Source organism: Cimex lectularius, unplaced genomic scaffold, assembly GCF_000648675.2.
Source record: "Cimex lectularius strain Harlan isolate CLEC.00 unplaced genomic scaffold, Clec_2.1 scaffold81, whole genome shotgun sequence".
Classification (NCBI taxonomy): Eukaryota; Metazoa; Arthropoda; class Insecta; order Hemiptera; family Cimicidae; genus Cimex; species Cimex lectularius.
In genome coordinates, this window is record NW_019392692.1 from 1,190,105 (window position 1) to 1,217,442 (window position 27,338).

Sequence of the window (27,338 nt, forward strand, 5' to 3'; positions counted from 1 at the left end):
AAGTATCATGGAAAGAAGCTTAATTCTTCAACGCGGCAATTTATTTAGAACGCACGAAAATCGAGAAGTATCGATCTTAAAAAAGCCGGGCTCTATCAAACGTACCTTTTAAAAGTTTCAGTATAACAAAATATACACATGCAGGTGTGCAAGAATCTTATGAAAATACTTGTGTAAGAGGCTTTACTGTATCAAGACTGAATTTATTAAAAGCAAATTAAACGAGTAACCATTCACCCTGTCACTTCACAAAGAGTTTAAGCCTTTCAATTCAATCTTATAAGTTTCCCGAGGAGCGGCAAACCTCCTTAAAAGTTGTTAAGCTAAGTGAAGCGCCCAAACACTTGAAACTTCAACCAACCATCTGCCAGTCCTCGCTTCCTGTATTTTAAATAAAGTGCATCGATTAGTGAAAATGATAACGCTAGATAGTTTGTAAATTTAATAAGGACTGAAGATTTATAAACAAGGAGGAAAGATTTCACATCTTCAAACACACTCAAGCAACATTTAATTATTAATGCATTAACCTTTGATTTGTGATCTTCGTCTTCCTCTGATTCTTCCTATGAAAAAGAAATAACCAATTAAAATTTCAATAAACGAATAATTATATTACATGCACAAAATAAACCCAATACTATTTTATACAACGAGAAAATAAATCCAAAGTGTTTCTCATGTCACTAATTCATAATTTTATTAACCAAATACCATCTAATATCACCTCGCATAAAAACAAACCAGTATTTAGAACTAATTTTAAACCAAACGTAAAAACAATGCGGTTATTTGTAACACACGAAAAATATAAACCTTTTCGCTTTTTTTAGATTCTTCCTCTTCTTCGCTGGATTCTTCCTAAAAAAACGGTATATATGTCAATTTGTGTAGCAAACCTTTACGTTAACAAAATAAGAACATTACAAATAAACACTCGATATGAAAAATTGTTCATACCAATTTAAAAAATAAAATAGAATACGCTGCTGAATATTTTCGACATACCGCAGAAATGAAGTAATTTGTTGTGTAGAAAAATATATTTTTAAACGCGATCCATTTTTTTTTTACTACCCCAGTGTCATTATCACATTCCTGACATTCCATAGGAGACCCCGCGGCCATCGGCTCTTTAGGCGGGCGGAGGGTTTGAGAAATATACATCGGGTGGAATATTTGAATTTGAGAGATTTATGGTGGTAGAGAACATTTCGGACGAAAGCAATATTTAGATTTTTATGGGTGGTTTTGTTTGACACACAGAATGGAATATCAAGGCATTTCTGAGGATTGAGCAGTTTGGACACGAAGGATATCGGAATGCTTGGCTGAACCTTGCTCTTCCAATCCGTAAGACCTTAAATGTTTCACTAAGGTCTTATAAAGGAGCTTGAAAAGTTTAAAGAATTTTATGTCTTGTTGCAACGATGCAATATTGACGCTAGCTTTCCCCTCTACTACGAGACCAAAAGGCCGTTACAAATGATAGTGGCAGAAAATTCACCAGTGGTTTTGATTTTGCAGAAAAAGTTTTAAAGGTAGGCAATTTATGTTACTATAGTTTGACCGTTTACGATCATTTAGGTCTGCACATCGCCGGTGTGTGCTTGCTTCTCCCTATTTAAAACCGAGACCGTTTGAGTTTGTTCCTAATCACCCTCACAATTTAAAATAATTATTGAGAAATCGTGAGATGCGGTCTGGTGTGATGTAGGTTTCAGAAAAACATTTTCTTTATCGTGCCAACGTTTCGATCTTTATTGAGATCATCTTCATCGCCTGGGATTTACAAACATTGCTTACATTTAACAAATACATTTAGGATGTGGAAAAGTGAATTTATACAATGCAAAATATATTTTTTATATATTCAATCAAAGTATTTCTACTCACTCAAAGTGTTTGTCTTCTGTGCAATTGTGCCATTCTTGCGTGTCGTGTCGAGAATGACAGTGAGATTTTGCTATTTTGTGTTTATATACGTTGGATTTTCAAGGGGTGGGGAAGGATGTCGGTATAGAAAAGACAAGGGAAAAAAACGCTGGTAATGGTTCGGCCAGATTATCCTTTCAGGATTATATAGAAAGGGATAAATAGGAAAAGGAAAGCTAAATTGTTGGACAATTAGACTATGAAAAATATTTATGTGTGGAATGTCATGTAATGATATATGTGATATAGCGTGTCTCTTCTTTTTTTGTTGGGCCCAACCCTGATTTCGGAAAACCGAGATCAAGGTCCCAGAGGTTTTTTACGATCGGACCTGACTACGATTATTTCATTTATCGATCAGGCACCTTTTATATTTCATTTAAACCAAAGTAAATACGACACCAAATGTTTCTTAAATTTGAATCTTTAATTACAATTTATTTTCACATAAAATGACAATATGTTTTATTAATTATTATTTTTAATTTAAAGAATCCTTTTATACAATAACCTATCTCAAATCTACAAACCTTAATTTTAAAATGGAATTTGATTCTCGGTTGAAAGATTATTATTATTATTATTAAAATTTTGACCTCCAAATTAGAAAATACAATTAAAATATTAACAACTTTTAAAATGAAATATTATTTCTTTTACTCTTCTTTATAAAAATATATATCCTTTTAAAATTAAATTACAATTATTATTTTTTATTTTGACGTCAAAGTAATAAAATTAACTTACTTGAATAGTGTGCACACCAAATTTTTATTTTTACCAAAAAATAGCTGTTTACCCACACAAGCCAGAAAGGGATCTGTTCTAGAACTTGAAAAAAATAGCCCTTTCTTGGCCCCTACTCCTATCACTGTTTGAGTGTGTGGAGGGGCATGTGGGTTCATTTAAATCTGAACGTGACATATGTATGTTATCTGTATTGAATTTGATTAATGATATTGGCGTAGCTGCGACTGAGTTTATATGTATCTGTTCTGTCATTGATGCTGTGTTTATCTCTGTTGATATAAACCATTTCTATGAAATTACGTTTATGTTTGTTTTGTTCTGTATGTAATATTTTTGGATTTTTGAAGTCGAAATTGTGTTGGTGTTCCAGATGGTGGGTAGCGAGTGCTGTAGGATTTTGCTTGGGTTTTTTGCAATCATAGATATGTTGCTTTACTCTCTTGTCCAGATATTGGGATGTAAGACCGATGTAAGTTGCCGGACAGTTTCAACAGTTGATCTTGTAGATTACGTCAGATTTATTTGTTATTGGTGTGGGTTTTTTAATTTTGGAAAAAAGTGTTTGGATTGTTTTATAATTTTTGAAAGCTATTTTGAAGTTATCGGACAAGAGAAATGTGTTTAATTTATGTGATAGGCCTTGGATAAATGGTATGGAAATGTATGCTGATTTGTTTGTAATCGATAGACTTAATGTAGTATAGTAGTAGTATATAGTAATAGTGGATAGTGTTAGTTAGTGTTGAGTTGTAATTGTTGATTAATCTGTTAATTATGTGTTTAGGGTAGAGATTGTTATGGAGGATCTGTTTGTATATCTTTATGTTCTTGTGATGAAATGATTCATGGCTCAGGGTAATCATTCTGTGAAGTAACCCTTTGGCCGTGTTTATTATTGTATGGAAGAGCATGGTGAGATGTAAAGTTGAGGTAGCGATCTGTGTTTCTTGGTTTTTGATACCAATCTGTGATTAATGTGCCATCTGGTTGTTTTATTACGCCTGTATCTAAAAATGGTATTTTTAGGTTGTTTTCGATTTCATGTGTAAATTGTAGGCGTGGGTGAAAGCTATTAAATGCATCTAATGTAGTTTGAATTTGATCTGTGGGAACTGCTGTCAATATATCATCTACGTATTTAGTGAGGAAGGGTAATGTGAAAGGAAGTGTGGTATGACTGTATTAAATAGATGTGTCGTGATTATGTCTGCCAGTATGGGGCCTAGGTTGCTACCCTTGGCTATACCAAATAGTTGTTTGTAAAATTGATTGTCGTATGTAAAATATCCGTTAACACAGCAGTGTCGGATCATTGTTACGAACGTCTTTTTTGATAGAGTTGTGTGTGGTGTTATGTTGGACCATTTATCTTTAATAATGTTCAGTGTTGTGTCTATTGGTATGTTGGTAATCACCACACAATTTAAAATGTCTCGTTTTTATAACTGTTCATATTTCACAAATTTATAAAACGCGACTCGTTTAAAAACAATTTTCCATGACCCATTACTGAAGATGAAGGAATGCGTCTGACCGACCAAAACAGCAAGGATAGGTAGGTAAAACTTTTCGGTATCATAAACTATGCCACAGAATTTATCACGAATCTATTTTATTTGTCGAAAAATCGCCCTGAATTTAGTTTACACTGCTGACATTGATTACCTTCGCAAGAAGAAATGTGGAGAAAAAAATTGACGGAAACAATAATTGGAAAAGAACTCATTTTGATAAAAGTGATGTTAGGATATAATTTTTTGATGGTGTCCATCCTGATTTTGTGAAATTCCATAATAATATGATTGGTAGGAAAAGATTATTTAATTCCTACCCTATCTTAGGATATAATGAATAAACATTATAAAAAATAATCTTCCTGGACTATTTTTTTTAAAAACTAAATCAATTTTATAGAAAACTCGTTCAGGAAAATAAAGCACCAATCCCTTCACAAGTCATTAAAAAAATATACACGAACGAAAATAATCATAGATGGTTCAAGTTCAAGATTATGGAGGCTAGGGGAGAAATGCTGATTATAAATTCACTAATTTCGTGGTCCGCTTGACCAATTAACATATTACAATTAATCAAGGTTTCTAGTTGAGATAAAAAAGTCAATGGCACGAGCGGGATTCGAACCCACGATCTTCGGCTTAATACGCCGCTGCTCTACCATTTGAGCTATCGTGAGCTCGATCCACTCGGACATCAACTTCCCATCTCAACCGCACCTTGTGAATTTTCCCTCCTTTTTGCCATTTTTTTAATCTCAACTAGAAACCTTGATTAAATGGCAAAAAGGAGGGAAAATTCATAAGGTGCGGTTGAGATGGGAAGTTGATGTCCGAGTGGATCGAGGTCACGATAGCTCAAGTGGTAGAACAGCGGCGTATCAAGCCGAAGATCGTGGGTTCGAATCCCGCTCGTGCGATTGACTTTTTTATCTCAACTAGAAACCTTGATTAGCTGATTATAAACATATCACAACAGGGATAAATATGAAGTTTTGAGTGGGGGTCCTCACCCTACCGACAAATTACAAAATATTAATAACAAATTGATAAATAAACTAGTTAATGTAATGTTAATTTCTAAAGAAAAAGGTTCCATCCTTAAGACATATACAGCTGTTCCACCCAAGATTTATGGATTTCCAAAAGTCCACAAACTGGACGTTCCTTTACAGCCTATTGTCTCATGCATTCAGGCTCCCTCTTATAATTTATCAAAATGGGTACATGAGGTGTTGTCGGTCTTGACGGTTGGTAATGAGTTTAATGTAAAAAATTCACTTGACGTGAAACAAAAACTTGAAAATTTAAGAGTGACAGAGGATGAGGTTATTGTTTCTTTTGATGTGGAATCATTATTTACGTCGGTGCCATTAAGTCTTATCACGTATATTGTACGTGTAAAAAATGGGGTGAGCTGGAGAGTTGCTTCCCAGTTCTACGTACTGAGATATTTGTGGAGGCGTTGGAGTTCACGTCCATGAATGGCTACTTTAAATATGGAGATGATATATATAAGCAGAAGGATGGTGTTGCCATGGGAGGTGTTTTATCCCCAATTCCTGCTGATCTGGTAATGACTGATTTGTAGAGTGGTTGTTGCTCCAACTCCCTTACAATATAAAATTCTTAATTAAGTACGTGGATGACCTTCTGGCAATTGTACCAAAGGAGCATTTCCAAAAAACTTTTGAATCTTTTAACTCATATCACTCTGCACATAAATTTACATTTGAAATGGAGAATGATGGAAAATTGCCTTATTTAGATCTGATCATTGAGAGGGACAATGACAGGCTCATTACTAATTGGTATAGAAAGCCTATCGATAGATACGTCGATTTTCACTCATCTCATTCATTTTCTCTAAAGGTAAATGCTGCTAACCATTTAATAAAACGCGCTTTAGGCCTCTGTGACATAATGTTGCCGAAAGCTTGGTGATCCCAACACTTTTGTCTTTCTTTCACCTTGTAAAGACCTTAAAGAAGATATGAACTCAACAAAAACATATCCATTCCTATAAATGATGCAGGCGTAAGTGATCTCTGTACAAATGGCAACAGTGGAAAATCTGTGATATACCTTAAAAAGGGCCTGTGGACAAAAGTAGACTGTTATATTATTGTACTACAACCTGTTGTCCTGGTAACCGAATGCTTGAAAAAATGCATAGTTCACTGTCTACTAATGTACATGGTATAACCTTTGAGCCAATGGACCCCTTGGTAAACTCTCTTTCTTGGTAAACAATGAAGACGAAGAACCTAAGAGCATAATGCCCATCATAGAAACAGGTAACAATCGAGGGCATGACTTGTTTGAAGAACAAAGGAGAATGTTCTTGTAGCTACGATAAAAGAACACCAGGTAATGGAGTAAAACATTATCATAATGTTACAAAATCTGAACGGTAAATCGCCAAGTCAAACTGAACAGTAGATGCAATCATAAATCGATGAAGATCTAAATGAACGTTCCTGCCATCAAACAACTTAATTGAACTCCGATGACAATGATCATCCTCAGGTCGAAGAAAACCAAATATGAAATAACTTCTAAGCTTCTAAAATTTAAAAAAGATGTCATGGGACGTTGGAACGAAATGGAACCTCCTTTGCTGTATACTTCTAGTCAAACGTCCTAAATCTGGGTTGAAACTTACAAGAATAAATGTAAGAGGAAGACCCAAAGCCTCCCATAAAAAATTGAATATTGACACGATATGATAAAGGAAAATATTATTTTTATTTCAATATAGAAACCAATTAATTAATCTTTATGCAAGGTATTGGTTGAGATAAAAAATTCAGTGTCACGAGCGGGATTCGAACCCACGACCTTCGGCTAAATACGCTACTCTACCACTTGAGCTATCGTGACTTCGATCCTCTCGGACACCGACTTCCCATTCCAACCCACCTTTCGAATTTTCCCTCTTTTTGCCATTTTCCAAATTTCTTTTTTATCTCAGTCAATACCTTACATAAAGATTAATTAATTGAAAAAAGTTATTTGATCAATCGGACCACTCTAATGGATAGAACCAATGCTGTACGCATATAACATCGCCTTTCTTGTTTATTACTTTGCGAAAAATGAGTTATTTCTAAGAATCAGTGTTGTAATAATGCAAAAATGGTTGAAAATTGTCAAGATATAAACATTTGTGATTTATTTAGCCCTCTTACATTTCAAATAAGCATAAATGGAATGAGTCCCTTGAAGGAGACGTGAATTACACGTCTTATAACCCTGATCGAGGAACTGAATATACTAAGGTCGCGGAAAGATAGAGGTTCTGGTAGTTTTTCTAAATAAAATTTGGAAAAATCTGACCTATTATGATTACAACATAGTATCCCAGCACAGCCAGAATCAACAGGACAAAAAGCCAAATTGAACAATGACAGAATGGATCGATTAAACCAACATCCCCCGATGAGTAAACATGGCATTTTAACTGCATCTTCCAGCCTTCAGAGAACCGATTTGAGCCTGACGATAATAATGATCCGAAGGACGAAAAACAAAAAAGACCAAAGACTAGAATGTTTGAAGACATCATGGCTTGTTAGAACGAGATGAAACCTCATGCTGCACTTATGCTGGTAAAATATATACCGTACTTGCAACTATTCATCTTATTTACTTATCTAATTATAACTATGTTATATAGTTAACAGATAAATGAAATAATTCGTAACCAAAGCTTTTTCTAATATATTCTTGCCTACTATTTGTAAATATACTAGGAGGGTAATTAATCATGTTTGATAGTCAATGTTTATTTTTTCATGCAAAATAAATGACTTTGAACAACTTTATCATATATGTAGGAGAGAATATATATTATTTATACTATAAAACAAGGATAATGTACGAGCTGAGTTGAAGGTGCAATGTTTGCGTGCTTAAATGCTTTAAACTGGGCATGCTAATCCATTTTTAGTGGGGCTTGATTTAACGACGAATTACCTTGGCTGTTATAAAACGGAGGTCACGGAAGAATTGCAGAAATCAAAACTGCATACGTCGCATGAATTGAAAATGAGAACACAGTGCGCAAAATGTCAACACAGGATGGTGAGAATCACAAACGACTTTAATAAATTAACACTAGAATATCTTTTGTCTATTGTAAATAATTGATTTCCTTACCCTGTGGGCGGAGCTTGATGTATATTCGGTAAGGCTAAACGTGTCGACTATGGAATGAAATCTGACGAGCTTCTTGTGAGCGGCCGCAGACCTCTTCATGGGGCAGAGAGAGCACATATCGGGCGGCATCACTCGAAACCCTACAATACACACACGAAATGCCTCCAAGCCCCACCCGCCTCTGACCAAATTGAACATGCCCTTTCTTTATCGGCAGTACTATTTGATATAATCATATTTACAAGGGGTTGTGTTGTGTACAATGTGCTTATCGTGTTGTCTACTAACCGTCGCCCCGGTGGGATAAACTCGATAAACCCTTTTAAGTTTATGTTTCGGTTTTACCCCGTGATATTTATAATTGAGATATTTAAAAGATAAGAAGAAGCCAAAATAGAACTGAAAAGATCAAAACGCAGGATAAACTTGTTTACATATTTCTATCAAAATTATCGACTATGCCTTGCTTACTAATCGCTATTTCGATCCCTCGGACACCAACTTCCCAGTTCAATCTATAACCTTTCAAATTTTCCCTGTTTTTGCCATATTTTCAATTGGGGAAGTTGTCCGACGGATCGAAGTCACGATAGCTCAAGTGGTAGAGCAGCGGCGTATTGAGCCGAAGGTCGAGGGTTCGATTCCCGCTTGTGACACTAATTTTCCATCTCTACCAAAAACTTTAGAGGAAAATAATAATTAATTTGAATAATTCCTATGGTCAATTATGGCCACTAAACAAATATGGATTAATTATGATTATTATTTAATCATGAACAATATTCACACAAATTTTAATAGAAATATTTGACCCTTCTGCACATCAGAGCAACAAAAGTATCTCATAGGAAGAAAAAAGATGGAGAAAGGAACCATCAAAAAGTTAAAATGCAATTGCAGAAAATGATTATCATCACTACACTTTTAAACTGATAATCTAACAACTTTGGGTTTTAATCAGAAACATTAACTCATAAAAACCTATTCTATAACCCAATGGCACACATTAGCACAAGAGCAGATGAAACCGACGAAAAGTTTATAAATGTAGACAAAAGAAAGACAAATTAGTTCCAATACCTAGACAGTACTTGAAGTTTAGTAAGATATTATCACATGATATATAATGTAGCATACTGAATTCCTCAACTTGGACTGTATTGATAAAAAGGAAATCCGAAATGTTCTGGAATTATTATGAATAAATCATCTCAGACGTAATAACTACTTTTTCATAAATCTATTTAATTATTCTCAGTAAGCTTACAGGTCTACAGTTTTATGATACCTTATGGCTTTTCCTGGCTTATGTAACATTATTTATTTACAGGTTTTCACAATTTCGCGAAAGTTAACTGAAACTGATTTAATTTTTAACTGTAAACTAACTTAAATTAATTGAGATTTTTTCGGTCTAGGTTTGTATACGAAAGACAAAGTAGGTCTGAACATAAACCTGAGATTGTGCAGCATACCGCTTTGAGGATTTCTTACTGGGTTTTCACTGGGTTTATGTAACATTACTAATTTACTGTTTTTCCAAATTTTCGCAAAGTAGCAGAATTTTAACACATTTCAATTTTATAACTAAACGTAATTGTTTCAGATTCACTTGCCTTTGTAAATTGTTCATAAAACCGGGAAAAGTGTAGGACCTCTTAAGGTGGCTCCTTAGACTGTGCTGTGTATAGTGCTTCTTACCAAAATAGACAAACTGACGATTTTTTAATGCAAGTAATTATGGTTTGAATTAATTACTAGTCAAAAGATTGGCTACAGTACCGAATGCCTTACAATATCAAAAGCTTTATGGTCAGGGTGCTTTTTTGTGGACTTTACCTGCTTAATCCACTCAGTACCTACGTCTTTAGGTGTATAGAAAAAGTTAACAGAAAAAGTGTAGGACCTAGCTCAGAACCTTGAGGGCTCCTTAGACTGTGCTGTGTATAGTGCTTCTTACCAAAATAGACAAACTGACGATTTTTTTATGTATGTAATTATGGTTTGAATTAATTACTAGTCAAAAGATTGGCTACAGTACCGAATGTCTTACAATATCAAAAGCTTTATAATGGTCAGGGTGCTTTTTTTGTGGACTTTACCTACTTAATCCGCTCAGTACCTACGTCTTTAGGTCTATAGAAAGTTAACAGGTAAAGTGTAGGATGTGGTACAGAACTTTGTAATGCTCCTGAGACTGTGTTGTATACAAAGAGTTCCCGTTACCAAAATAGACTGCAAACTGAATATTTTTTTAAGGAAATAATTATTATTTTAATTAGGTAACTTTGAAACTTGTTAGTCACAAAGTTTGGATACAGTGCCGTATTTCAAGAAGTATCAAAAGCTTTACAATCTTCGGGGTGCTTTTTTTGTAGACTTTACCTAATTAATGCGCTCAGTCGTATAAATTCCAGAATTCTTAAGGGTTTTCACGTGGGTATGTAATATTATTTGTTTAGAAGTTTTCATAATTTCGTTCGTTGTTCAGATTCGTTAGCCTAGGTAAATCGCTCAAATAAATTATGACATTATGGCCTCATTCAATCGCTAAATACCATGTCTAGTAGAGGATTAGTAGTATTGTTTCAATAAATGAAATATTGTTCTTTGATATTTATTTGAATATCTCCACATCAAAAAAGTTGGGATGTGAAGCGCTGTTGTTAATGAATATATTGAAAATAAAGCAGAGAACAAGTGCAGGCAGTCAATCTGTATAGTGCTTCTAGTTATGATATAAGCAGCCGATATAAGCACGAATGAATTGCTGTAAGCAACTAGTGTCACACGACGGCGAGAAGCGGAACTGGTTCAAGCGACGGACGGGAGGCGGCTCGAGGAGGCGGGAGTCGCGGGGCGGCCCTTGGCGAATCCTGCCGGCGCCCTTCAAAGTCAAAAGGGCTCGTAACGATCGGCAAGGCGCCTGGATTCACGGAAACGGCATCATTTATACAGTGCCGGCACTGGTGACCCACTTGTCACATACACGCCCACATCCCGACCTGTATAACACGCCACCACAAACATGGAAAGTACCCGACTCACTTGTAGGAAAGTACAAGTGTAAGTTCTACTTTCTTTTGTTCGGTACCCTACTTAAAAACTTAACCCGGCCAAATTAACACTGATAGAGTCATAGTTATTCAGAAAGATTTAAACACTATCGCCCTCTTTTTTTTAAATGTATAAAAATTTTATTAAAATGTTTTGAAGGAACGACATCCTTACATAACGCCCATTAATTTAATCTCTTGAAATTATTTCGTATTTTAACATGGCTATGTTTTTAGATTAGATATACTCTTTTTACGTTACCAAGAGTATGCATGGATTGAGCTATTTAAAAAGTTTCTGAAAGAGGCGCTAATAGGACATACACATGGATCGAATAATCAACAAGGAGCAGGTGAAGTGGTGAAGCAAAGCCCCTTGGACCAATCCAAATAATTTTCCAAGCTGAGGTCCAAGCAATACAACTCTGTGCATGGGAGTTAATAAAGAAAATATGAAAAGAGGCGTAAGACAGCCAGGCAGATGTAAAGGCACTAAATGCGTATGCTTTGTACCCCAAAATTGGGCGTTGCATAAGGGCTCTAAGAAAAAACCACAAGGTTACCTTAAAATGGGTTCCCGGACATGAAAGTATAAAACTAGCTGACCAACTAACCAAAAAATGTCAACCCTGTCACCTATGTAACCAGTACTACAGCTAAGTGCATCGTAGCGCCTGCTTAATTTGTTACTGGAAAAACGGTTTGGGAAAGAAAAACTCAACCACTAGACAAAAGGCAAGCTAAGAGCTACCTCAAGAGAAAGGCGAAGAAACTCCTCTCTTCAACAGGCAGTACTGAGAAAAATTTTATGCCACTATACTGGACCTCTTAACTACCACCTATATGTATATTACGCAGGGTGGGCGACCAGGACCCGAGAGGTTAAAAGCCTAAGTAGGCCCCTAAAAGGTCCGGGACCTAGTCGGCTCACGAGTCCTCATAAACCTCTTGGACCTATTCACAAACCCCAAGATCTTGGACCATTTTATCTTGGGGAGTATTTTGGTTATGTCCTCTCCTTCGAAAGTTTCAAATCTTTCCCTAGCATACCTATCACATTCTGCGAGGTAGTGTCGAGCCGTTTCTTCCTTTGTTTCACAGAAGCGGCAAAAGGGGTCTGGTAGAATACCCATTATGAAGAGGTGTCTTCTCAAGGGGCAATGGCCCGTTAGGATACCTATCAGCCTCCTAATTCCCCTCCTAGAGTTAGAGAATAACCATTTCGCTTCTTTTGGTTTGATTTCCTTCAGAAACTCCTTCGTTCGCCACTATACCGGACCTCTTAACTACCACCTAAGACGATGGGTAAAGGAGAGACAGGAACATGCCGACTCTGTCAGGAGGAACCAGAGACATACATGGTACATATCCTTTGTGAATGTGTTAGCCCAGGTAAGGTACAGCCACTTTTGTATAAGATATCTTCCACCAAAAGAGTTGCGTGAAGAGGCACCGAGGAAAGTGTTTAGTCTTATACAAAATTGTGCGCTTTCCATGGTTTGGTTATAATTTATAGGGGTAGGACCTCAATAGATACAGGTCACAGTAGAGAAAAAGATTTTTGCAATCCTTATTCGACCTACCCAACCTCAAACCAAAAACAAAAAAAAGATGGATTGGGTTAGGTAAGGTTGGCGTAGAGTTAAGCTAGGTTAGATATAGAAATGCCTGTAAATACGAGTGTCGTAGCCAATGAATCATGTTTCAATTGATCCAAACAAAAATGTATAGTTTTATTCTTTAAAGCTAAACTGATTTATAATTTTTTTGTAAAGTGTGGGTGAGATGATAAATTAGTGTCACGAGCGGGTTGAGACTTTCCAGATTACTTTGATCTGCCTATCTGTCAGACGTGTTTCGGCTTCTCGTCATCTTTATTGGTTGGTTAGAGTTCTTTTTTTAAATTCTTCTAAGTGGAGTCTGCGCGGTGATGAAGCTATAGTTTTATCGTTTCCAGTCTTATAAGTCTTCCTATACACGCTGTTTTAATTTGTCAGAAGCGTTCGAGCTTTCCTTCATATTTAATGTTGGCTTCGTGTGATTTGGCTTTAGTCGGGTCTATTTTTGACGTTTGTAGAAGGTGGAAAAAAAACCAAAGACGATAAATTTGAAGTAGTGAGACATTTCCTTTCTTTTGAGGTTCAGCGAGTGCGGACGCAGGGTCACACGAGTTATAACTTTCACGGTCGGGGTCATAGCAGGTTGAGGCAAGCATCCAAAACTTTGTTGATGACGATGGGCCGAGAAGCGGGACAGGCTGACTAAAATGATCAATCTGATTCATCATCCGGCTGACCCATAGGGGAAATCACCAATATTCACACTGTTCAAAAGTTAATATTATCTAAGTATATCGCAAAACTTAAAGATCAATAATGTTAGTTTTCATTGTCAAATGCCTAAAGATAACTGAATTGAGGTGTGACCGATGAAAAAACTTTTATTACTATATTGTATTTAAAGCGGAAACATGGCGTAAACAATACCGCCTTCTCACCATCTTCAATCTGGACCTGTCTGATTTCGGTTAGTCATTTTATAAGTTCGGTAAAAAGGTGGTTGGCGTTTGTCTTCTGGATTTATTGACTATGTTTGTAAGTTTTTTTTTTAATTTTTTTTAGTGTTGAAAATGTTTTGCATTTCCAATTTTTCAAGTAGTTTTTAGTTGATAAAAAAGTCAATGGCATGAGCGAGATTCGAACCCACGATCTTCGGCTTGGTACGCCGCTGCTCTACCACTTGAGCTATCGTGACCTCGATCCACTCGAACACTCCCATCTCAACCCCACCTTTTGAATTTTCCCTCCTTTTTGCCATTTTTCAAATCCCGCTCGTGCCATTGACTTTTTTTATCTTAACTAAAAACCTTAATTAATTGTAATATATTAATTGGTCAAGTGGTCCACGAAATTAGTGAATTTTTCAAGTAGGTTCATTTTATACGCCAAGTAATTCTGTCGAGGACATCATACATGCTGACCTAGATAGACTAAAAACACAAAAGCAAACTAACAACAATCAAAACACATAGCACAAAACTCATTGTATGACACAATACAAATACAATATGTACTAGTAAACAAAAAACAGGTAAATAGACATTAAGTAAACTACATACACAGGGAAAAATATAAAAAAACAAACTAATACATTTAACGAATTAAGCATAAAAACCGCACTTAATACCACACAATTGTAAAATTCGGTTGGCAAAATATCTTGCAAACAAAATGAAGAATAAATGAATGTGGAGAACAATAAGATAAGCACGGCGAAAAATCTATGGTACAAGAACATATAAGATCATTTAGAGAAATCGTGGGAACAAATTTTCAAGAAATTAGAAAAGGCACTAGATTACATTTAAATCTTAAAATTCTACCACTAAAGATGGCGAGAAGCCGAAACGCGTCTCAAACATGATCGGTAACGACCAAATTGGGTTGATCACTCCACAGATTTCAAGAGAATACCTCAAACTTTCTTTCTTATGTTAAAATACACATTTTTGACAAATATTTGACTTTTCTTAAGACTCTGTAACTGGATCGTTTCTAATTGTTTTTGATCTGTATATCTTCGCTGTTTTAGCCAGGGTGAATTCACAACAGACCAAAATATTGGGTATGAAGCTATAAATATATTAATTTTTTATTTTCCTAATAGATGGTAGACAATAATTAAGGCCTCTAGGTCATTGTAACCGAATAGGGGGGGTCAATGTTACATGTCACACATTTTCCAGGAGAAGCATTTCCAGCATATAACAAGTAATCACGCTGGAATACGCCCACACATTCCATGATTAGTGCCGAGTTTTCTGCTCAAATATATTGCCTAAGGGTAAGCGATTTTGAACACTCATCATCGTCCATACAAATCACTAGTACATACACAATACTACATCACTAGATCTATATGAAAAAGTGGGAACTTACAAAAAGGGAAAGAAGTGTATATAACATACATTTGCGTTACGGTAGGTATTTATTAATTTAATTTACACTAGGTATAGTCGTAGTCACGGTTTGGCTTCATTTTAACAATCAAATCAACTCATTTAGTTCAAACCTGAAAAGAAATCGTGACTTGGTTCTAAACGTCATAAAAAAAGTAAAAATTGTGATATATTTATTTAAAAAATATGTTGTGTATAGCACTAATAAAATAATACCACTAATTTATTTATTTAGAAATCGTGAGATGCGGTCTGGTGTGAAGTAGGTTTCAGAAAAACATTTTCTTTATCGTGCCAACGTTTCGATCTTTATTGAGATCATCTTCAGGGCTCAAAGTGTTTGTCTTCTGTNAAAATAAACACTTTGAGCCCTGAAGATGATCTCAATAAAGATCGAAACGTTGGCACGATAAAGAAAATGTTTTTCTGAAACCTACTTCACACCAGACCGCATCTCACGATTTCTAAATAAATATCGATTAACGGTCACTAATACCACTAATATATAAAATACTTAATTCATTGCACCTAGTGATGTTCTTAATATTTTAAAACCTGAAGACAATGTTAATCAAGTTCTAGCATTTGTTATATGTTATAAATACTTCTTCTTTAAATTGAATACGTCTTCGGTATATTAGAAAAGAAATACAAAAGCTAAATTGGTTTGGCTTTCTGATTGAGGAAAGGAAGATACGCAAGGGATTGAAGGGAACAGTCGCTTGAACTTTTGGAATTGAGATTGGACGGGTTCTTTCACGAAATGGAAAAGTTCTTTATGCAGAGTTTGATTAGAGACGTAGGTGTCGAAAAGAACAGTCTTTGAACTGTAAGGTTCGGATTTGGTTTGGTTTAGATGGTTTTCTTATCCCATCTTACAAAGCCGTAAAAGTAAATGGTTTATTTTCTAAGGTCAATTTTCTTGACTTATTTTGGATTTATCCAGTCGTCAGTGGAGATTTAATTTTTTCGGATTTTATTTGTTTGTGGATTAATTCGTTCAGTTACAAAATTTTAATACACGTGTATTGGATATCCGCTTCTATTTATTCACTCGTTGTAGACCGCTACCTGCTTGTATACATAATATGGGTAAAGGATGATGAAGGAAATAAGTACCCCACCCTAACTGAGTGAATTGCCTAAATACAAAAAACTTATTTGAAATTGAGTATGTTAAGATGTAAAAACCGCTGCATTGGAGACTGAAATGACGTAGCTGTTGACTCTGGACTGCCAAAACCAAAGTTGGCCTGACACCTTGGAAAATGAAGGCGCAAAAAACAACAAGAAAATCCCACCTAAATGACAACTATGTTTCAATATAGTAGGACAAATCATAACATTACAAGTCTCTCAACTAAACATTGATGATTCGAAAACAATGGAGGTGTTCAGAACATGGTTCTGGCTAAAAAACATAAAACTGCAGTACTTATTCGTTAGGCCTTCACCTAATATGAAATAATAACTGAGGAGCCATTATCAAGATGTTTATAACTAGCCGGAAGCTGGATAGATAGCTGTAATCCATTGAAGGGGGAGGAAGGAAATTCAGGTTATCTAGCCACCGCAATCAAATCTGAATTTCAAAAGAATTTAGTAACTGGAAGTTACGTTTATTGCGTTACTGTTTGGTCCTTACCCGAGGGAGTGGATCTTTTCCTTGTTTAGATAAATGAATGAATAATAAAGAAAATAATATTAAAAAAGAAACAATTTTTATATTGAGAAATTAACAAAATTTGAAATTAAGGTCATCGGTTTGGAATTGACAATTTGACTTTTTTTTTTTTTTTAAAGGAAACTGACTGATTATTATCTTCTTTCCAATTAAAAAACAGAAACAATTCTTATATTGACTAAATATTATTACTATTATTATTTTTTAATTAAAAAACGGAAACATTTCTTATGTTGAAATATTAACAAAACTTGAAATTAAGGTCTCAGTTTGGATTTAACAATTTTTTAAAGGAAACTGACTGGACATTATTATTTTTTATATTAAAATACAGAAACAATTCTTACTTAACTAATTATTATTGTTATTAATAAAGTAAAACAAACAAACTGCAAGACAGACTTTGTGTTGATTAAACAAACAAAAAATTGACTCTTTGTTGTAAACTATAAGAAAAAAAAAACTTTTCCAACGAAAAACAAATTAAAATGGAAAAACTTGCGTGATGATTCCCGCTAGATGAAAATAGATTGATCTTTGCTACTTTCTCGCCAGAAAAATCCAAACGTGTCGCCTCTAGTCCAGCGCAAACCCATCAGGCTCCTTCCAGTGGAAGTCTCCTTCCTCCTCCTTTTAGTGGCTTGTGGAAGGGCTTTAGGCGGCCCTTATAAATTGCACTGTGATACGTTGAAAACCCAATTCATCGACCAGTTTTTTTATAACGTGTGTGTATGAAAAAGTGGTCTATCCGGAAGTTCATTAAGGGGTTATCGGCATAAACAGACTTGCATGTGTTCATGAAGAGACAATCTAAACGATGGTAGTACAAACACAGAAAGCTTAAACAAAAAACAGTGCTGCACTTCAGGTGTTGTTTCACCAGATTTCTTTATGTTTTTCAAATAAAAACCTTCTGATTATTTATCGGTCTCTGAGGACAAACTTGGACTCTCTTTAATGTCGTAAATAAGGAGTAATTGTCCTCAGAAGAAATAAAACAAATTAAACGAGATCCACGCGTTGTTGGTGGCCGCCCGTTTACGACTTTTTATCTTCGAAATGGCCGGACGTCGAATGCCATAACTAGAAGAATAACGCCGTATTGGCTACAATCCAGGGCAGAACCGACTCGTCTCAAACGGATGCTAGTTTGGCCAATAAATACTCGATGCCATTTTCCCAGATTAGCATAGTTCTGAGCAGTTACGGCAAAATAAAACTTGTTGGGTTTTAACGTTAAACATTAAGCATAAAAGTTTTCTGGTAAAAATTACAAGGCTATCTACAACAATTGAAGAAGAGAGAAAAGGCATGTTCAATTCATATTTTTTTTTCAAAACCAAAGGACAGCACTATTGATCAAAACTTGCCCCCAATTAATCTAATTAATCACGAAAGTAAAGTAGTGGCATAGTCAGTCACCATACATTTTTTACTATGCAAGCGCACTATTTATTTTCACTACCTTTTATTTTATTTTATTAGTGAGATGGAAGAAACAACGATTTCTTAGTCGAAATGGTCAATTTACTAAAAAATAAATAAATACAAAGTTGTAAATAACAGGGTGCATCTCCAACGGGACAGTTCATTCGATTCATAAACCGACAAATTTTCAAAAAGACCCAAGACCTAAACCTATAAGAAATTAGGTTAAAAATAAAAGTATAGCATACATTTTTTTCTTCATAACCGATAGAATATTTATTTCAATCCAAACCACAATATTAGTTATAAAAATCAATAAGTAGAATAAATTTAAGCTTGCTCAGTTTTCGATTTTTGCAAATTTGATGAGCTTTTGTTATCGCAATTATTGAAATACGCTGATAGGCTTAATTATAATTCATTGCAATCAGGGACCAATAATCGGTAAAAACTTTCGTGAATTTTCAAGGTGAAATGTATATTTAAAAATATATCTCCTAAGCCATCTGAGAAATCAGTGTTTCTAATTCTTAAAATCTATTAAAATTCGTCTTTTCAAAAACAACGTCTTTTAGTTTGCTGGGTATATTAACTGTTGTGAAATATTTATACAGGTTGTTCAGCTACTCGTGTTACAAACTTCGCCAGTAAATTTTACATTCAAAATGGAACCGAAAGTCTTAATTAACAATGGTCCGAATCTCAACAGTTTTGGAGTTATTCCCCTTTTTTTATTATTTAAGATTTCACGACCTTGCTTCAAATAAACAATGATAACCCCAAAACTAAATTTTTTTAGACTTATCTGTAGATACCATTAAAAACTACGTTAAATTTCCAATAAGATGTGATCAATAGTAAAGTTGTAAACGTTGGTGACATAAGCGTTTTAGTAGCCAGAGCATTCAAAAATAATACGTTGAAAAACTTACTGTGGCGATTCTAAACTACTATTTCCAAACTTAGATACCAGTAAATTTTAGAAAAGTACTCCATTTAATATTCTTTTTATTGGTGTAATTGCTTTCACAATTATTGTTTTACTTTCTTGAAAGATGAAGAAACTTATGAAAGAAAGGAAAAAACTTTCAACGTCAATGGTTCGGTAAAAAAAATATTTTTCGACGTTCTGACTACTAAAACGCTTATTTCACGATCGTTTACGATGGTTTAGTATAATCACATCTTATTGATAATTTAACGTAGTTTTCAATGGTATCTACGGATTTGTTAAAAAAAATTTAGTTTTGGATTATCGTAGTTTATTTGAAGGAAGGTAGTGAAATCTTAAATAACCAGAAAAAAGGGAAAATCTCCGAAACCGTTGAGATTCGGACCATAGTTAATTAGGACTTTTTGGTTCCTTTTTGAATGTCGAATCTACTGGGAAGGTTTGTAACATGAGTCGCCGTACACCCTGTACAAATACAATTACCAAGTAATCGATCCTTAGTAATAGATCACGACATACGTTGTAATATTTTATTTAAAAAAATTATCTACGGGGTCATGTGAACTATGGTTTACATTCTGAAGTCATATATATTAAAATATGGTGGCATGTCTTACTGTCAATGAATCTAGAACAAATTATGAACCAGCGACTACATGTATATTAAAGTGACACGGCATCACAATGAAATAACTCTTGCAACATTTATTGGAAAATCGATACATAAATCGGCGTTCAATAATGAATCGGTTTAACAGAAAACTATTTGCTGTAGCGACAGGTTGTAATATGAACATGATAGTTTGTTAAAAATGCATAAATTATTTCATAACATCGTGATTTATTATAAAATACAAAAACGTTGCTTCTCAGTAAAAATTTAAGTTTTATGGTAAGGCTGTTGCACATAAACAAAAGAAATGTAAATAAGTCTAACGGACTGTCGTTTAAAACAGTGTAGGGAGGTTAGAGGGGGCGGTTTGTTTACATAATTGAGCGGCAAGGTCGGACTGGTGTGCCCTACCCTCTCGTGAGCGATTCGAACCATGTGAAAACAGAAACCACGTCAATTGAGGGCAAGTTGGAGGAACATTGAAAAAAAAAATTACTTTTTGTTTCTGAGTACCTGTTGCGTCGGGGGCGGCGAGGGGTGGGGCGCGGGCTCGGAGACGTTGCCAAGGAGGTGCGTAACTCTCGACTGGCGATGGCAGAGCCGCCCCTGGCAGCTTGGACCTCGAAGCACCAGGAGGCACGGCCGTCCTCCTCGCTCGATACCGACTCCCGCCTCACGCCTACCTCAACTTCAACCGCAAATACTCCACACACAAACAAACCAGACCTAATCCAAGTCGGTAAAAAGTGAACCACGTCGACCACTCGGATAAACAGTAATCTTTTAAAAAAATGTTAATTTGTAAAAAATTGATTGCACAAAATGGGTCAACCTTCTTTAAAGGATATATGCATAAATCAATTGAAGATGACAAAATACCTTTTGATATACGTACACATTTTCTTCTCTCTCATGCACGAAATATAAGGTTTATGAAACACTGATTTATATTGATGAAGAGACTAAGTACTAATTTTCAATATCGGAGTATTTTACACATATGTATATATTTATACAATTAATTTCAAGAGGAACATACTTAACCTCCTGCACTACATACAGGGAGTTCGGCTACTCGTGTTACTAACTTTACAGTAGATTCTACGTTCAAAATAGAACCAAAAAGTCCGAATTAACTATAGCCGAATCCCAACAGTTTCGGAGTTATTCCACTTTTTCTGATTTTTTAAAATTTCACGATTTTGTTTCAAATGAACGATTGTAACTCCAAAATCAAAAAAGTTTTGGACAAACCTTTGATACCATTGAAAACTAGGTTAAATTTATAATAAGATGTGATCAATACTCAATTTATAAACGCTGATGATATAAGCGTTTTAGTGGCCAGGACTTTGAAAAATATTTTTGTTTTCAAAGTTGAAAAACTTACTACGGTGATTTTAAACTAATGTGTTCAAACAGAGAGACTAGCAAATTTCAGCAAACGTACACCGTTTAATATCCTTTTAGTAGTGCAATTGATTTTTTAATTGTTTTTATCAAAGATGAAGAAATTGATGAAGGAATGGAAAAACCCATGGTTGGAGGATTGGTAAGGTGAAAAGATTAATAATAATAAAAAATAAAAAAACAAGCACATTTCGAATGAATTTATTAATCGGTTTTTAATTTACGTTTTTTTTATTGTCTACCTTACCAATCCGTCTGCCACGGTTTTTCAGTTTCTTCCATCAATTTCTTCATGTTTGAAAAAAGTAATTAAAAAAGAAATTTCACCACTAAAAAGGATATTAAATGGAGTATGTTATCTGAAATTTGAGGGTCTCTAGGTTTGGAAATAGTAGTTAGAATCACCATAGTAAGTTTTTTCAACTTTGAAAAAAAAAATTCTAAAGTTCTCACTTCTAAAACGCTATTTCACGAACGTTTAATATGTATAAACATACACCGTCCATCAAAAAACCAACTTTGGAAATGCATATTTTCTCAGCTTTGTAAGTCACAGACCTGTGCTAGGTTTAAATAAGGATAAGGGCGCTAGGTGAAAAGTTTTTATAAAATTGGACGTTTGACAATACGGCTTTTTTAAACGTTTTCCTAGTTTCAGTCATTCATCATTTATTAATCGGCTTTTAATTTACGCTTTTTTTATTTTCTACCTTACCAATCCGTCTGCCACGGATTTTCCCTTTCTTCCATCAATTTCTTCATGTCTGAAAAACGTAATTAAAAAAGAAATTTCACCACTAAGAAGGATATTAAATGGAGTACGTTTTCTGAAATTTCAGGGTCTCTAGGTTTGGAAATAGTAGTTTAGAATATTTATTTAGAAATCGTGAGATGCGGTCTGGTGTGATGTAGATTTCAGAAAAACATTTTCTTTATCGTGCCAACGTTTCGATCTTTATTGAGATCATCTTCAGGGCCTGGGATTTACAGACATTGTTTATATATAACAATTACATTTTGGATGTGGAAAAGTGAATTTATACTATGTAAAATATTTTATATATTCAATCAAAGTATTTCTGGTTAGTAGTAGTTTAGAATCACCATAGGAAGTTTTTTCAACTTTGAAAAAAAGATATTTTCCAATGTTCTCGCTTCTAAAACGCTTATTTCACGAACTTTAATATGTATAAACATATACCGTCCATCAAAAAACCAACTTTGGAAATGCATATTTGCTCAGCTTTGTAAGTCACAGACCTGTACTAGGTTTAAATAAGGATAAGGGCGCTAGGTAAAAAGTTTTTATAAAATTTTACGTGTGACAAGATGGCTTTTTTAAATGTTTTCCTAGTTTCAGTCATTCTGAAGCATGTTAATTTTTGAACTTTTGATATAACCTGCAAATTGAGCTGAAGAGCCAGGAAATCGTCCTGGAGTGGCACCCTATAGCAATCGATAATAAATTGTAATAAGCTTTCAATTGTCACCTTCCACATTACGCGATTTCTCAACCGTCTTCGAGTTATTCGCGATTTTTGGGCAAAAAACGCGGGTTTTTTTCGTGCACATGGAAAAAACGATCACTCTCGCCCTATTTTTCAAGATTGAAAAATTTTTGAACCGCCGTGTTTTCGCGAATATTACGATTTACTACTTTTTCAAAAACTGAACAGAGAAGCGGCATTTCTTACTGTTTCTTACGTTGAACTTATGGGTCGCGGATTGCTTCTGCTATCGCCAACCAATTATTTACCTCATCACGGAAATTGGTACAGGTGTTGTGGGAATTTGGCTTCGAATAACATATTGAAACAATAGGTAAAATGGGGAGAGAGAGAGAGAGAGAAAAAAAGAGGAGAAGGAGAGAGAGAGAGAGAGAGAGAGAGAGAGAGAGAGAGAGAGAGAGAGAGAGAGATACATGTAGAGAGTGTCCTTTTTAGATTGCCTGGATGAATTTATCTTGTCAACACCAATTTTTGAAATTAACAACGAAACAAACGAAATGCGTTTTTTCAACTTTTTGCCATAACGTTGTCATTTTTTGACCAATTTAAAATCTGATTGCACCATTGTTTTCAGTGTAAAAAGTCCTTCAAAATGCTGTGTGAGGGCAGTATTTGAAATTTTGAAGTTGCACTTGGCCTGAGGTACCCTGCATAATTTTTCTCCAAAAAAAGGTAAAAATTTGAAACTTGACTAAAAAATATTAAATACATATTTTTATTTGCGTCATTGTTACAAGAGAAATTCATCGGGGCCATCTAAAAAGACATTCTGTATTATGTAATACGTCAAATTAGTATTTGTAGGTATTCGCCGAAACAAACAAACTTTCCGGTAGTCCGGTCATTTCCGAATAGTTTAGTATGTGTGTATTTGCTGTTTAGATATGTTAAACGTGCTCTGGTGGTCTAAACTATCATGGAAGAACAAACGAACAAGAACTTCGGGCTCATATAAACGATACTCCCGAAAATAGTTGATGCTCCCCTTGAAACCCAACTCCCCCAAATAATCCTACTAGAAGGCTCACTGTCGGACCAGAGGGTATATCGCTCATGTAAGGAAGCCATGTTGTAGATTATAAATAACATATTTACTAATTTTAATTTTATTAAAGTTATTTATTTAGAAATCGTGAGATGCGGTCTGGTGTGATGTAGGTTTCATAAAAACATTTTCTTTATCGTTTTGATGTTTATTGAGATCATCTTCAGGGCGTGGGATTTACAAATATTGTTTACATATAACAATTACATTTTGGATTTGGAAAAGTGAATTTATATAATGCAAAATATATTTTTTATATTTAATCAAAGTATTTCTACTCACTCAAAGTGTTTGTCTTCTGTGTAATTGTGCCATTCTTCCGTGTCGTGTCGAGAGTGCCAGTGAGATTTTGCTGTTTTATGTTTATATACGTTGGATTTTGAAGAGGTGGGGAAGGATGTTGGTATAGAAAAGACGTTTTTGTATAAGGCGTCGGCTTCTTTGAGGTGAAAAAGCCGACGAAGGGAAAAAATGTGTTGGTAATGGTTCGTCCAGATTATCCTTTCAGGATTATATACAAAGGGATAAATAGGAAAAGGAAAGCTAAATTGTTGGGAAATTAGACTATGTGAAAAATATTTGATGTGTGGAATAATGTGATGATATAGGTATGTTATCTGTATTGAATTTGATTAATGATATTGGCGTAGCTGCGACTGAATTTACATGTATCTTTTCTGTAATTGATGCTGTGTTTATCTCGGTGGATGTAAACCGTTTCTAAAAAGTTTATGTTTGTTTTATTCTGTGTGTAATACTTTTGGATTTTTGAAGTCGAAATTGTGTTGGTGTTCAAGATGGTGGGTAGCGAGTGCTGTAGGATTTTGCTTGGGTTTTTTGCAATCATAGATATGTTGCTTTATACTCTTGTCCCGATGTTGGGATGTAAGACCGATGTAAGTTGCCGGACAGTTTAAACAGTTGATTTTGTAGATTACGTCAGATTTATTTGTTATTGGTGTGGGATCTTTAATGTTGGAAAAAAGTGTTTGAATTGTTTTATAATTTTTGAAAGCTATTTTGAAGTTATCGGACAAGAGAAATGTGTTTAATTCATGTGATAGGCCTTGGATAAATGGTATGGAAATGTATGCTGATTTGTTTGTAATCGATAGACTTAATGTAGTATTATTAGTAATAGTGGATAGTGTTAGTTAGTGTTGAGTTGTAATTGTTGATTAATCTGTTAATTATGTGTTTAGGGTAGAGATTGTTAGGAAGGATNTAGTTGAGATGAAAAAAAGTTAATGGCACGAGAGGGATTCGAACCCACCACCTTCGGCTAGATACGCCGCTGCTCTACCACCTGAGCTATCGTGAACTCGATCCACTCGGACATCAACTTCCTATCGCAACCCCACCTTATGATTTATGTTCTTGTGGTGGAAGGATTCATGGCTTAAGGTAACCATTCTGTGAAGTAACCCTTTGGCCGTGTTTATTATTGTATGAAGGGGATGGTGAGATGTAAAGTTGAGGTAGCGATCTGTGTTTCTTCGTTTTTGATACCAATCTGTGATTAATGTGCCATCTGGTTGTTTTATTACGAGTGTATCTAAAAATGGTATTTTTTGTTGTTTTCGATTTCATGTGTAAAATGTAGGCGTGGGTGAAAGCTATTAAATGTATCTAATATAGTTTGAATTTGATCTGTGGGAACTGCTGTCAATATATCATCTACGTATATAGAGAGGAAGGGTAATGTGAAAGGTAGTTGTGGTATGACTGTATTTCGTAGATGTGTCTATGTAGATTTGATTGAATATATAAAAAATATATTTTGCATTGTATAAATTCATTTTTCCACATCCAAAATGTAATTGTTATATGTAAACATTGTTTGTAAATCCCAGACCCTGAAGATGATCTCAATAAAGATCGAAACGTTGGCACGATAAAGAAAATGTTTTTCTGAAACCTACATCACACCAGACCTCATCTCACTATTTCTAAATAAATATCGATTAACGGTCACTAATCACCACACATTTATTAAAGTTGTTTTTAACACAGTCGATAATCCATTTAATTGTCGATGATCCAATAATGGCTTCAAACCAAAGTTAATACTATGTCCGACTCTAGACATAATGACTTGTATAGATCTGTAGATTTGAATAAGTTTCATGATTAATACAAGACAATTAATTAAGGTTTTTAGTTGAGATGAAAAAAAGTTAATGGCACGAGAGGGATTCGAACCCACCACCTTCGGCTAGATACGCCGCTGCTCTACCACCTGAGCTTGTTATTATTAATGTAATATAAATAAATTTTATTTAATTGATGTAGCCACGAAGAGGCGAGCCAGGAAGATAACTCCGAAATGTATTACGGACAAATAAAAAGAATAAAAAGGAAAAAAGGTTGTTGAGCTCATTATCCTCGCCGCTTCCAGAAAACAAAACGGAAAAACAACTTAATAAAAAGGAAAGAGGAAAACAATCATTTTGGGTTTGTCATGTGTTTGTTTTGAACCACATTAATTTCTACTTAATTATTCAAATCGAAATGTCTAAAATCAAAAAAATTAAATTCACTAATTTCGTGGTCCGCTTGACCAATTAATATATTACAATTAATTAAGGTTTTTACTTGAGAAAAAAAGTCAATGGCACGAGCGGAATTCGAACCCACGATCTTCGGCTAGATACGCCGCTGCTCTACCACTTGAGATATCGTGACCTCGATCCACTCAAAAGGTGGAGTTGAGATAGGAAGTTGGTGTCCGAGTGGATCGAGGACACGATAGCTCAAGTGGTAGAGCAGCGGCGTATCTAGCCGATGATCGTGGGTTCGAATCCCGCTCGTGCCATTGACTTTTTTATCTGAACTAAAATCCTTAATTAATTGTAATTTAAAAAAAATTAATAGAATAAAAACTTATAAATTGTTATGTGAAGATAAAGTTAAACATTCGATCTTTTTCTCCATGGCAATAGGATTCATAAATGATGGCAGAGGGAAGAGAGAAGGATTAGGTTTCGTTCATTTTTTGTCGAAGAAACGCGTTGCTGAACGTTTAGACCGAGTAACGAGCCAGTTTTATAGTAGGTTCTCTTCATTCTTACCTAATTATATCTCATAAAAAGATACGATCGCCTAAATTAAAACATAAAATAAAAAAGTCGGTACTTTCGCGTAATTAAGTCGTATCTTCACCTAAGCATCCCATCAAAGGGTTTTAATTTAGACCAATTTTACTGCACAATTCAGATTAATGAATACACTATACATATAACTCCTCAGGATTAACAGGTTTAAACGGATCTTGGAATAATGCTAATGCGCATTTTTCGCTACTTCTATTTTGAATTGATTTGA

The 27,338-nt window shown here is 34.8% G+C and overlaps 1 protein-coding gene across 15 annotated transcripts in view; it reads right to left on the reverse strand.

Annotated features, from left to right (window-relative positions):
- The window catches only part of LOC106674408 (disks large 1 tumor suppressor protein), a 565,060-nt gene that overhangs the window by 166,572 nt on the left and 371,150 nt on the right, over nucleotides 1–27,338 (reverse strand). For 8 of the 15 annotated variants that reach the window (XM_024225925.1, XM_024225931.1, XM_024225928.1 and 5 more), the window contains 2 exons: nucleotides 817–861; nucleotides 531–566 (listed from right to left, as the gene is read on the reverse strand). The exons of 1 other annotated variant lie outside the window; for it this stretch is intronic. In XM_024225925.1, the coding sequence (XP_024081693.1) occupies nucleotides 531–566; nucleotides 817–861 (81 nt within the window). Of the gene's footprint in view, nucleotides 1–530; nucleotides 567–816; nucleotides 862–8,360; nucleotides 8,505–27,338 lie in introns of those variants that run through there. 6 more of the 15 variants (XM_024225933.1, XM_024225930.1, XM_024225935.1 and 3 more) reach the window with 5 other exon arrangements.